The sequence below is a fragment of the Topomyia yanbarensis genome, chromosome 3, assembly GCF_030247195.1.
Source record: "Topomyia yanbarensis strain Yona2022 chromosome 3, ASM3024719v1, whole genome shotgun sequence".
NCBI classification, from domain to species: Eukaryota; Metazoa; Arthropoda; class Insecta; order Diptera; family Culicidae; genus Topomyia; species Topomyia yanbarensis.
The window spans coordinates 372,241,899-372,256,514 of NC_080672.1; the positions used below are offsets into that span (position 1 = coordinate 372,241,899).

At 37.8% G+C, this 14,616-nt stretch overlaps 1 protein-coding gene across 2 annotated transcripts in view; it reads left to right on the plus strand.

The window, feature by feature from the left end:
- The first annotated feature begins 1,292 nt into the window (after positions 1-1,292).
- LOC131694091 (ras-like GTP-binding protein Rho1) overlaps positions 1,293-14,616 on the plus strand; it is a 65,771-nt gene continuing 52,447 nt past the window's right edge. The window contains exons 1-2 of one of the 2 annotated variants that reach the window (XM_058982468.1): positions 1,293-1,556; positions 1,719-2,094. In XM_058982468.1, the coding sequence (XP_058838451.1) occupies positions 2,055-2,094 (40 nt within the window). In that variant the 5' untranslated portion in view covers positions 1,293-1,556; positions 1,719-2,054. The remainder of the gene's footprint in view (positions 1,557-1,718; positions 2,095-14,616) is intronic. The other variant, XM_058982471.1, reaches the window with a different exon arrangement.

Genomic DNA, 14,616 nt, shown 5'->3' on the forward strand with positions numbered 1-14,616 from the left:
GTGTAGTGTATGTCACAGCAGTTGACTAGATAAGAGTACTAATTACGAGGGGCAAGAACTAAATCTTCAATACCGCGTAGTGCCAAAAGTCTTACATAATTAGTTTCTTTAAGTACCATTAAGTACCATAAAGTACATTAAGTGCCGCAAAGATTTAAATAAGTACGTGTTCAATTCATTGTACTTTAATTTCTGAAACGATTTTAAGTACAGCGCTGGTTGCGTACATGGATACACAAAACTACCCAAAGTTGAGCTCTTTTGACTCAATCTCGGGGTATCATGGAATAAGGAAAAATTACCATGTTGAAGGTAGTTTTCCTTTAACCACGGCAAAAATCACAACTGATTGATATGTCTTTTATATTCAACCTTGAGTTAAATATACTTAAATTTAAGTTGAATCTACCTAATTTTGAGTGTACCTCAAACAACTCAAAAGTACGTTATTCCACGGAAGACCTCGACTGAGTCAAATCTCTCGCTTTGTTTTTGGCAACACTAATAAGTGCGAAAGCTATGCAAAACCTAGGGGCAGATCACTCTAGAAATGCATAACAAATTTGCATCAAATTAAAAATAATGCATTTAATTTCCATTTTCGCATCAACTTTGCACTCCCTTGCAGAAAATTTTGTTTAACAAACGTCCTACATTGATTCACTTTGTTCGATGTTTTGTTGAATGTAGGGCTGATTTTTTGTAGGGTTTTGACGTCTTACACGCAATGCAAAATACATTGCACGCAACGCAAAATACATTACGAATTTTTATTTTGATGGAAAGAAATACATTTAATTTAGCTGATTTTTGAAAATGCATCACAAGTGATCTGCCTCTAGTGCAAAACTCAAAAGTACCTAAATTTAAATTAAAATAACTTATTCTGTGTGTTGTTTTATTTTTCAGTGTAGGGCGGTAAAAAAATTACGGCTACAAATCGCCAAAATGATGCATTTGCACCCTCATTTTGCCGGCAATTTACCGCATCCGAGTTGGCAGATAGCCTCTCGTTAGCCAGCAACTTGCTCTTTTTAGCGTGGATATTAATATTGACATTTTAGATTTAAGGAGTACCCACTGTGTTCTTTCATGTGATGTTACCAACTTTTTCGAACAAAAAGGCCTTTTCATTGGTACTGAGTCACCGAAGTTGAATGAGTGACGAATGGAACTCATGAGCCCCCTGAAATAGCATGATTGTGTGTGCATCAAAAATACCCGGAATACCTTATCACTCACAATACACCCTTGTTCTTCAAAGGCTTCCACAAATCCATCAGCAAGGAGAGTATCGTCATCGTCGTCGCACAAAGTCGCAAGCAAGCAAAGTGAAAACAGTCTGCGAGTGAGTTTGCGATTGATCGATCACGTCATTTTTCGCCGTGTTCGTGGTACACCAAGAAGTGTTGTGCAAAGCAAGTAGTGTAGATCGGTTTGGAATAATTGCGTTTTATTTTTGTAACATCTTTAGTGATTTGATGTGCGGAATGTGAATGGTTGTAGCCGAAACGGAAAAATTTTCACCTTCGACCCTGCGACGTCGTTTTGTGTCAGTGAGTGCTAGAGGAGTGAAGGGATAGACGAGAGAAGCCAAGAAAAATACGAATCGAAGAAGGCGTTGTCTCATTATCGTCCTGTCTGTGCTGTTTTTTTTTTATTGTGTCACTGATAGTTTGTAAACCGTAGTTGCTCTCTATTGTTTGTTTGCCTTACAGTTTACAGCTTGTGGAAAACTACCGAGCGAGGAAATACGAAAGCAAAGTGATTAGGAATAAGTAAAAATATTAGTATCAAATCGAATACGACGAACAACCCGTAAAGTGGAATAGAGAAAAGAGGTACTAGCTTCTCTGTCTAGCTAATCGAATCTTCTACCGAAAATAATTCCATCAGCTCGCGTCAGCCTATCCCGTTCTTTCGTATATTGTTTGTATCTCGTACCCTTTCTCTTGTGTGTGTATTCGTCTGTACCACCGAACAAGTAGGCAACAATACAACGAAAAGTTTAAAGGTGTTCCGTTCTTGCATGTGTGGTGTACGGTATTAAAGTAATGTGGTGTTTTTCATGCGTCTCTGCTCCGACTAATTCAGGTATTTTTCTACTATCCATCTTGCTCTGGCGCCTATTGTTGTTTTGTTTGCTTTACTATTTCGATGTAATTTTTGTGTGTAAAATTGTATATTATTTTTGTTTTAATTTGTTTTGAGTGCTGTAAGCTCTCTTCTACTCGATACCCACTGTGGATTGTTTTCGTTTACTGCTTTTGAACCTGTGTAGTTTTAGCTTTGTATTCTGCTTTTGTAATCATTTAAGCATTTTTATCGGTAGCAAAATAGTGAGTTGTTTGGTGTTTTAGTTTTCCCTCCAAACTGAAAACATAATATTGTGCAATGGACCGATTATTAGTTTTCTCCCCGATTTTTTTTTTTACAACATTTTTTATTTTCGTTTGTGCTCGATCCTTCACCGGTTTAGTGTAAAAAAAGACAGACAGATTACACTTGACTGAAGCAATGTATTTCCTACACTACTGGTGTAGTGCAATGTCAAGCGAAAATGCAAGAAGCTCTATAGTTAATCGCCAAGGAAAACGAAGCCTACTTTTATATTTCGGGCAAACTTATTGAAAAGATTCTATGTGCAATTGAGAGCCCCTCTTTGTTTACATTATCTTCTGCAAAGAACTCGGTCGCATTGGCTGATACTTCTTAAAGTAAACAAAGAAAGGTTCTCATTTGCACAATTTCAAAAAATATACGAGATTTATTGATTACTTTAAAATCGCTTGTTGGAATCACATTCTAAGTGGCGATCATTTCATAATTGATTAAGTGCATTACAGGTGACCGAAACTATACGATACGATTGAGATCTAGCAATTACGGACTTATAACTATGGCCAGTCAGCCCTGCAAAAGTTCCGGTTTCTTCGGACAGATAGGATGCATTGGTGTTGTTACCCTTCGTCTGAAGTTTATGCGAAAAAAATTGAGCACGCTTGAATCACCAATTGTACAAACATGCTGACAACGAAAAACGACAGAGAGGCTACAGTAATCTTGGACTGCACTATTTTTTTACGTAGGGAAACAAAATCAAAATTTATGACAGCAAAAAACCCGGAAATGAACCGATAACTTGAAAATGGCAGTTCAATTTTGAGAAGAGACGAACTCCTAAATTATTACAACGTCTGTTCACTTGAAGCTATGAGCCACGTTACCATAAATAATGAAGCAATGTGTGCTTATGATCTCAACAGGCTATTTTCCCTGTCTGAAGTTGTATCAGTAATCAATAGCATCGAAAATTGACTTTGTTGTAATCTTCACATGAGGCGATTACAACTAATCGTATAGGTACGTACAACACCATCGAGCATCGTCAGACAAAAAGATGAAAGAAAGAAATCACAGCCCAGTAAGCGGCAACGCAAAATTTGCACTCCCAACTAAACCGACACGAGAAAGTTGCCTGTTGTTTCTTTTGACGCGTCTACGCGTACTGGTACATCATTACCCCGGTGGGCAGCTTCTAAAGCGGATGTCCGAAAAGGGAAACTACACTATACCTATATATTAGGAGGTTTGTTGTTGTTTTTCAACGTTTGCGTCGTATTTGTTTTACACAGACATGGAAGGAAAACCGCAAAAGTAGTTATTCTGTCTGAGTCGGAATTGAAGACACCACAAATCACTGGTGGGCTTGCATGTGCCAAAAGAACCGAAGCCTCATTTAGAGCAGGAAACAGACCGAAAACTGTTAGATGTGATCGAGGATATGATGTTTAAAATCAGGTTGAACTTGCCGGTGTTAGTTTATTTGGCACAACTCTATCGGCCAGAAGAAACAAAAGTGCAATTTTGAAACCTACGGTTGAATAATTTTGTGCTTTATTGCCAACGGTTGCATGGATGCATTTTTCCTTCATCAATCACGAGATGAACAAATCTTACGGATGCAGGAGATATCTGTTGTTTGTATTGTCGAATCTGTTAACCAGTGGTTAATTAAGGTCACTACTAACTACTGGCTCTGAAAATCATACAGCTGGCCACGAAGCATACCGACGATAGCAAACAAATTTCTAATCTGTGTCTCAAGTTTCTGCTTCTTTTAATAATTAGAAGAATGAAAATTCGTTGCACATATGTTAAAGTTCATGAGAACACCTGAAGATACTCAAATGTTGGAACGTGGATGATAGAATATTTCTGGTTACGACGAACAGAATAATAGGCGATTCAAGTTAATTTACTTCAAAAAGGACTGAGAACAGCTGAAAACAAATTCCGTCGGAGTGAGTTATGTTACCTAAATACTATACAAAAGCTCTTGAAAAGATAAAAAAAAAACTAAGGAAAAAATCGACGAATGGTCCACAAGACGCTTATGTGCACCGGTTATGATAATCGACCGCGACAGAAACCTGTTAACCGATAATACAAGAGTGGCTACCGCGATGAGTTGTGATTATACTAACACTCCAGTGGAGATGACTACAAAAAACCTTATAATAGATAGACCCACAACATGACTGTGGAATAATGCAGATTGTACGAACGGAATTCTACGAAATCGTTTTAAGTCGCAGCGGTTCAAACAAGATTACACAGTTTAGTATGTATGTGAAAGGCAAAAACAGCTACGACGTTATCAACGCGAGAGTTATACTGTCGAAATCAATTGACCTTAGCTATACTGCACAAACGCTAGTAATATAATCGCCAGTTTCACCGTTCTACATTGACAATAATATTGTGAACTTTGTTTCGTACTGTTGCAAAATAGAAACCATTTTCTTTCCCATTGGGATCACTATGCTTCCATGTAAACAAATTGCGCAGAAATAGTGTTTTGAATTCCCTTGTTGTGAACATAAATTGATTTGTCATTTTCTAGTTTGAATCGACATGACAAGCGTCAGCATAACATCGTCACAAGGTCACCAACCTGAAACCTTGCCGAGGAAGAAAATTCTTGGCATTTTTTAATTGGTGTGTATTCACTCCCAGCGCGGTATCAGTATGTGCTCGTCTCTTGTCTCATTCTTGTACAGTGGGAGATCGATATACACATTATTCCCTCATTTATTATCGTTTCATGTAGTTTTTGTACGGTGTCTTCGCCTAGCGAGTTCAATTACGAATTAAACGCTGGATCTATTTTTGTATATACTGCTTAATTAGTGGGCCCGAGTATACGCAACGTTAGGACGCAGTTAGCAGGCAATGTTTATTTTGAAGCGTACATACATACAATCGCCATAGATATCAGATATACTTTAATGCCAAAAATGTTCATTTTCGTTATATAGGGTGTTTGGGAATTGATTACCCTTCCGGCAGTCGCGTCTTATCTACATTTAGGCGACTGCTTGAAGACTATTTCGCTAGAATTTTGTAACGCTGTATACCCAGTGCACTAAGCGACTTCCGGAGGATTACGAAAAATTTCAAGCAAAAAGTATTCTATCTTAAAACAATCAAGAATTTGTGAGTGAGAATTATGAATAACTGGAAATGTGCCATAACAGTGAGCGGGCCATTTGGCAAAAAGTTAGTTGGCATAATCGACGTTTAGCATAACGGACATTTGGCATAACTAAGCTGACCAACTGTGGGCTAGGAAAAATCCGTACACATTTTATCTCAAAATTAAAAACACAAAAGATTTCTCATGTTTACTATATTTTACTACAGGCCATATTTTCAACAATGATTTTAAGGGTTAGCATATTGTAGTTATTAAAGCGATTGGCTCGATTCCCAACCCCGCACACAGGGTTAGAGCTTTTGCAATAGAAATTTTTCTAACCCGAAAAATGAGGCAAATAACCCTAATGTTGAAACCTCCATAATCGAAATATAGCACATAGCACAGAAACTACATAGATGTCAGAGTTCCTGTGTTAGTGTTCTGATCGGTTTCCTCCATGTGCATTTTTTATTTAAACAGCAGTGCGTGTTCATGGAACCAAACTATATTAAGTTTACAATCAAAGTCTAGTTCGTCCATTCCGAGACATCGTTTCGTTCTTTGCATTATGCTTTTAAAACACAATGAAAAATTGTTTTATAATTAACATTATGCTTGTCAAGTTCAAAACCGAACTGAAGTTTCTTGTCATGCAGGTCTTAGAAATTATATGGGTTTCTTTAGAAAAGTAGATACTACTATCGAAATGAACTTACGAAATTATAATAGACTGTTACGTTGCCTAGAACATTGAAATAAAAATGATTAGGTTTCGATTTTAAATATCCACGACCATCCAATCCCGAAATTATGAAATTTGATTTCGATCTGAATGCAGAAACCAAAGACCTGAAACATTCGCTAATTTTTTTCAAATTTGAATCTTGTAATAAAGAGGATGTATTCATTACATCAAATGCACAAAAGCAGCTGTACGTGTTAACAGAGTACTACACAAATCGATGAATTAAAAATGAAATGCAAAATGGGAGATCTTGCGTTTCGAATTCATCTCATTAGTAAATGCCACCGTATTAGCACCGGTTAGACCCCAAGTCCAAAAAACCATAAGTGAGGTAGCACAGAATTTGTATTTTACTGGTAAAAAAGTGCACGTAACTTGCTATGGTAATGGAAATCCTTTTCCGTAGCGGGACTCCATCTTGGAAGTATTATTTTTTCTCTAAGGTCGTTCTACAATACATTAAGATCGCGGGAGGGTCTTCTTTCTTACTTCTGGCCATTACAAATTATAGATGTGGATTCGTCCTCTTTGGAATTTTCGTCCCCACTGAAAACTCTGGTTTTTGATTTGGAGTTATTGCACACAGTTTTTGCGTCTTTGCAGTTGCCGTTATTACTTGATCAACTGTCACAAAGTTGGCAACCATTTGGGGATCAGGCGGCAATATAGACTTTTCTACGGCTCATGTACGTACACGGCACATGACACAAACACTACATCACTAGCTGGTGGAAAATAATAAACAACGATGGCAAAATCAAATGGGATTGTTTTCAACCAGGAAGCTGCAGAAGTGTTCGTGAGACCGGGCGACAAGAACTCAATTGAAGACCGTACATTGGTATTGGTATTGGCTACACTTTTAAAGGCGATACGGCAAGTTTGAGGTGCCATATCGTGTAGTCAAATCTCGATTTTGCCATTATCAATAAACACGAAGATATTGAATTTGATTCTAACTCGGTCACAATCAGCGACATGTTGTAGATTATTCTGCAAAATGATTTAATTTGCCTGGCGCAATCTATCGAAAATTATCATTATTGAATGCCTGATATGATGGGATTGGATAAAGCCTAAGCTCTGAAACCTATAAGTGAATATTCCAAAAACTCGGGCTAATACGAAAAGACTCGAAGTCAGGTTATTTGACCAAAACTCCACTTTTGTTTTTCATATTGACATATCTCTAAACGATCACTTCACCAAGAACTGAAGTAAGATAACTTTTTCGTTGATTCGAGCTGATGTTCAAATCGACACTTCCCGATAGATTCTACAATACAGTAATTCCTCCAAGATTCACCCAAAAATCTTTAAAATCATGACGTTTTACCAGCATCGGTTCTAAGCATTTTGCACAACAAAGCAAAGCATTTTGATTCGAGAGCAATATTTTAAAAGGCCCTAAGAGTTTCAAAAAAATAGAGATCTGTATTTTGTACAGCAAAAAACTTCGAGAAAAAGTTGCAGGGAACAATCACTTCGCAAAAAAAAACAACTGAATAAAAAGTTGTGTTTTCAAAAAAATTTAAAATTTTATTAAAAACTAAGACTACAAAAAACTCATTTTTGAAAACTTTTATTTTTGTCAACGAAAGTCTGGAGAGAATGAAAACATATTTAATGCAGTTGCATCGCGGAAATGTAATTGGTAACAATTTTTTTTTTGCAACAGCATTAAACATGTTTCTAAATTTCAACTGGCAGATAAAAACATAATTTAATTACACAATACGATTCTCATTTCCAATCAAAATGCTCGTAACCCAAAATTTCCAAAATTTGTAAGATTTCAAGATATTTTAAATTTTTTTTTTTGAAAGTTGTCCTATTGGAGCTGTAGAGCTAGGTATGCGGAAGGGCTTCCCGTCAGATCGCTTATTACAATTTCTGATAGACGACGGGAAATGTAACACACTAAAACATTGCTTAAGGTCAATTGCAGCGGACCGTGATTCCGATTGTGATATTGAGTGCACGGTTCAGTTGCGCGGGCATATGGACTTTACGATCGCGTGGGAATGAACGTTCATTTGTGTGTGCTTGAGACCGCGTTAATCGGATTAGAAGTGTATCAGCGCGAAGGGCTCAGGCGTTTGTATGTTAACGTGTTCGATGACGGGGTCGTTTGCTTGTCGCGTGGACGTTTGCATGTCGCGTGTGCTAGCATGTAACTTCGCGTGTATAAATTCGATTTTTTTTATTTTTTTTTATTTTTTGGCATAAGTCATTAAATTGACTTTACACTTGTCCGGACATGCCGCGGACTCAGGTGATTCGCATTTAATGCCAAAAGATCCTGACTCCTGCGCTGCAGAAGACAGTGTTAAGTAGCCGGGAAACTCTAAGCTTGTTCATTGACCCTACTCCACGCTTTTCTAAACTTTCTTATTTCAAATCCTTGCTCTTCCTTGAGAACTATGGCTCTTAATATTTAAAAAATACTTCACCTTCCAGTCCCTTGCTAATTATATGTCGTTACAATATAAAAAAGGAAAAAGATTGACTCACTATAAGTCGTTAATAAAAAAGGAAAAAAATCGATTTTATAATCGTGTGTCTATTCGCATATTCGCGTGTGTTCTTGGAAGATCGCGCGGACTGTGAATTTGATACTTCATTTTCAGTGTATAGTTCGGATGCTAGAAGAGACTGAGTTCTCTATCACTATCAACTCTATCACTAGAGTTCCAAGTCATGTCACCATGGAAAGTCTTGTCTGGTGGATATGAGCATCATTTTTTCTCAACTGAAGGCTTGGGCCTAGGCTGCTAGGGCCGCGAGGAGGAACTTCCGGACGTAACCAATTCATGATCCGCGGGCGTTTGTAGATTCATTCTTGAGAAATAGAGTTTGTAAATTTATAAGTGCTAAAACGTACACTTAGTCACTGGAATGCTATCCTGTTCGCAAGATCACAGGCGTAGGTGTGCGCGGATGATAGCGAAGGGCTCGAGCGTTTGTATGTTAAAGTGTGTGTCGTATTTATGTAACGTCGCGCATATAAATTCGCGCATTATAACCGTGTGTCCACTCGCATATTTGCATGTATCCTTGAATAATCGCGAGCGCTCCCTGTATCTGATACTTTATTTGCAGTGTCTAGCTCAGATACTAGAAGAGAGTGAGTTCTCCCATATCACGAGAATTCCTTCCTGGTTATGTCGCCACGTGTCCACGCATTTTGCACTTATGTTTGTCATGTTCTTTGTCTGTATCAAGCTGCCCGATCAGTTTATCTGGCTGAAAATTTAACGTAAAATTCAGTAATCTATTGTAATTAACATCCTCCTTTCTGTATCTAATGTTCTTTGAGTACATTGAAATTTTCGGGTAAACCTTTCAAATAAATTTAAAGGATAAACCTATTAAGTTATGTAAATGGAAAATTTGAAGGAGTTCCAGAATCCACCGCAAATCTTAATTGTATTATGTCTCAGAACTACAGAATACATTCGAAGTGCAGCGGTAATACATTGGTCCTGCAAAAGATTAAAGATAAAAAAGTATAATCCGGATCATTTTGAGATAGCTTCATAGGAGGCAAATTGAGAATTGTGTTTCGACTTAGATAGATCAACTTGGCGGCTGCTAGAAACTGAATTTAAAAATGTCACCCAACTTGAGAGAATAGTTTAAACGACTAGTCGAGACGGGCAGCGGGACACATAACAATTAATTTTTTCATTTATATTAAAAAAAAATCCTAAAGTTTACGTAGTCCCAAAGCTCATAAGATAATTTACAAAAGATTTTTTATCACTCTTGTTGACTGGTTTCCTTTTGCTAACAAAGTTGCATTTTTGGAACCTGGGTAACCTAGTTTGCGACGTTATTTAATCCGTTTCCATTTGTGGAAGATTGTCCCGGGAGTACTTCTACTTCCACTGAGGTTGAAAATTCCGGACAAATCCGCACACGTATTTTTTCCGAACACGCGACCAAAAATCCGTACTGTCAGCTTAGGCATAACGGACATATGGCATAATTTTGAGAAGTGACCATCCTGCAGGTCGTTTGGAATAACGGAATTTGGTATAATTTTGAGAAGGGATCATTCTGTAGGTTATTTTGCACAATTATTTTTAACTTGTGGAATACCCCTCTCCTAGTTTGATGGTATTGCGAACATCAGGCACGTAGCGTGCGGTTGACCAGGTTGGACCCACATCAAGAACGCCAACGTTAGGGGGCGCTGAAATCTTGATCTGCTTAGTAACATAAGTGAGGGAAAATCATAAAATAAATCAGGTTAACCCTTAAATGCATACTGTTGCCATTTAGCAACATTCCGAATTCCGTGCTATAAAGCCTTAACAAGCGGTATATATCGTATTGATCCAGAAAATGAGTACCAAGGCAAGATGAGTTTCATGCATTTGCAACTCCAACGGGCGCAAAACTGAGGCTCCACCAAAGATCCATAAGACCACGATATGGCCCTGTCAGTCCTATTCAAATTTATTCTAAGTAAATGGAGTTTTCTGAAATATAATAAAAAGGGCGAACACGAAATTATTGCGACACATTCAACAGGGCAAAACTTTTTTACCATTGGGTAAAAATCAACCAAATTTTGCACACTTTCTCATTGATGTGTATTGTGTACATGCTGTCAAACTCGAAGTCGTGTTTTTCGATTCAACGAAAATGGAGGTGAACCAACGCGAGTCGAGAGAACAATTTTTTTCCAAACACCTGGAACTTCCTGACCTGTCGCACCGGCAGTTGGGAAAAATGGTGAACATTCACCAATCAACCGTCTCCAGAGTGTTGAAGCGGTTCCAGAAGCGGTTGACGTTGGACCACGGCAAAGGAGCTGGAAGAAAACCAGGACCGGAGAACAAAAAGACGGAGGGAAAGGTAAAGCGGGATGATTAAAGCAAATCCCAACGTCTCAAGCCGTGATTTGGCTAAAAAGATCGGCATGTCGCAGAGCTACGTCCAGAATGCAAAGAAGAGAGCTGGACTACATACATACAAGGTACAGAACTTCCCAAATCGCGATGAGCGCAACAATTGACGGCTAAAACTCGGGCACGGAAGCTCTACGAGCTGACAAAATATGGCTGCGGTGTGATGGACGACGAAACGTATATAAAAGCCGATTTTAAGCAAATTCCGGGGTTGGTGTTTTTCACCGGCAAGAGCAAGTTCTATGTGGACGACAAATTTAAGAAGAAGAAAATGTCGAAGTTCGTCTCCAAATATCTCATTTGGCAGGCCATCTGCTCTTGCGGACTGAGGAGTGAGCCTTTCGTGACAAAGGGCACAATAAATGGTGAGATCTACAAATCTGAGTGCCTCGAGAAACGCCTGTTGCCGTTCTTGCAGCAGCACGACAAAGCTCCGCTAGTTTGGCCAGATTTGGCATCATGCCACTATTGTAAAAGTGTCCTGGAGTGGTATGAGGCCAATTCTGTCCATTTTGTTCCAAAGGACATGAATCCGCCAAACTGTCCGGAGCTGCGCCCGGTGGAGCAGTACTGGGCAATGATGAAGCGGGAACTTCGGAAGAGCAAGAAGACAGTCAAAGACGAGAAGGACATGTTAAGAAAATGGAAAAAAAAACTGAGAAACTGGTACCGGATGACACTGTAAAGACTTTGATGAAGGGCATCAAGCGAAAATGCGTTCAATTTTACACTCAAGGCTCCATCGATTAACTTTTCTTTTGATTTTTGAAGTAAATATATGTATAAAACTACCCTAAAATTTTGGTTTGATTTTAAACATTATAAGAAAATGGCATGACATTTTCGGTGTCGCAATAATTTCGTGTTCGCCCTTTAGTTTGATGGTATTGCGAACATCAGGCACGTAGCGTGCTGTTGTCCAGGTTGACCCCCATCAAGAACGCCAACTTTAGGGGGCGCTGAAATCTTGATCTGCTTAGTAACATAAGTGAGGAAAAATCATAAAATAAATCAGGTTAAGTGTGCCATTTTCAGATACATTATTGTTCGACCGTCGAACTGAGAAGAAGGCCAATGTTAACTCCAAAGGGCGAAAAACTGAGGCTCCACCAAAGATCCATAACACCACGATATGGCCCTGTCAGTCCTATTCAAATTTATTCTCAATAAGTGGAGTTACTTTGAAACGTAAAATAGGTTAAAGAATAAATGACAATCGTGTATGACGACGACACAAAAAAATCAACAGCGCATTTTATCGCTCGTTTTCCTAGTTTCATAGAGACACAAGTTGACAGATATGTGGCCAAGGAGAGTAATGTAGCCCCCTCCTTAAAGATGTAGCAAAGATCGTAGAGTAAGCTCATGTCATACCGCCAAAATTGAAGTGTCCACGGTGCTGGAAGTATTTAGTTCCACCTTCCAAGAGTAAAATTAACGCCTTTACCAGGAATCTTTTCTGCTTATAATAAAAGCAGTAAAAATGTCTCCACATAAGGAGTCACACTCTTCCTGGTCCAAGTGAGCATAACTAATGATGGCGAGTTGCGTACACTCTTGGAAAAAATTAAAATTACATTTGACGTAAACACCGTAGCGACGTATTTTTCTGCCTGATAATAGTCTTTTACATGTTCTGATATGTAAAATTAAATATTGTGACTCTTTTGATGTAAAACTCAGACTGAATGACCTAGGAAAAGCCGAACAACTCACATTTTTACATGTTTTACATTTCTTATAAAAGAAATGTATAGAATTCGCTCAAACTTTCAAGATTTTTTCCGAGGCCCGGAGGGCCGAGTCTTATATACCAATCGACTCAGCTCGACGATTTGGGACAATGTCTGTGTGTGTGTGTGTGTGTATGTAACGGACAAATTCTCATTCGTGTTTCTCAGCAATGGCTGAACCGATCTTATCCAAACCAATTTTAAATTAAAGAACTAAAAAACAGTATGAACGCTATTAATTTGTTTTTGATTCTGATGTTTAGTTTCCGAGATATGAATGTTTGAATGCGTAAAAATGGCGTTTTTTGCAGTTTTTTTGAATTATCTGCCGAAATTGACAATATAGATTAACAGTTTATATGTTTTTAGACAGCTTTAACGAATACCTTTCGATCAAGCTATAGATTGTTGAAATCGGACTATTATCAAAAGAGATATTAAACATTAAACGCGGACCAAAGATTTTTTATCATTTCCCATTTCCAGAAATATGACCAAAACATGTAATCTATTATTAACGCCAAAACGGCTTATTTTAGGTCAATAGTATCTTCGGAGAATTTAATGGAGGCAATATGCTCTTTCTTTTGGTATTGTGCTTTTGCTGATTAATCCCCCTATAAGTGAGATATTTTCACACTTTTTCGTGGAAGTGATTATATCGAAATGATGTCTTCAGCAAATTTGTAGCTCTTACTTTTGCGAGTAACTTTACTGAAGACTTCAAATATTTATTTTGAATACTTTAAAAGTTATGGCTTGTTGTTTGTGGATTACTCTTTGTCGCCTATTTATTTTTCAATATAGTAATAATCCATTGAAATAAGCCAAACATTATTTCGAAACACGAATTTTGTATTTCATTTTTCTATCTACAACCGCTAGAAATAATCACCGAACACTTCCAAGTTGTCTGGAAGGAACTTTATAACTTATCAGTGCAAAAATGTTCATTTGTGCGAACCTTCTGACTGCAATTTTTCTAACTTATAACCATCGGATCGATCTGAAACATATCGGAAAATGAAAAACGAAATAAATAACTCCAAGCAACGGCGTAGCCAAGAGAAGGTTTTGGGGTTTTACACCATACAACCCCACACCTCCCCCCCACCCAAAAAAAATATTGGATTGAAGTTGAAAATTTATTGATGCAGACTGATTTAATTCAATATTACAATAACAATTATCTGATCCGTAGATTGATAACCTGTTGTTGTAAACATCATGAGGACTTTTGATAAATTGTCGGAATGGGGTCCTGATCTGTAACTGATCTATTGGTCTTGATTTCACAGTTGTCTAATAGCATCAATATCAAATTCCTGCCTGAAAACATCCCAATAGAAAATTCCAGAGTTTTGTAATCAATCATAATCCTCAGATTTATTTTCAAATTGAGCTCGTTTTTGTAGAGATGTACTGTAATAAGGGTCTTTATTTAATAGGAAGCGAAGTTAAAATTGATTTAATTTCTATGAAACATAGAACTGCTCACCAAAAAAATGCATAACTTTCAATATTTGCTAAAAATGTTTTTGCCTTTCTCATTCACTTTAAAATTCGTCAATCTAATCCCGACCTGGAGGGCCGAGTGTCATATGCCAATCGACTGAGTTCATCGAGATCGGAAAATGTCTGTGTGTGTATGCACGTGTGTGTATATGTGTATGTGGAAAAAATGTGACCTCTGTTTCTCAGAGATGGCTGGACCGATTTGCACAAAGTTAGTCTCAA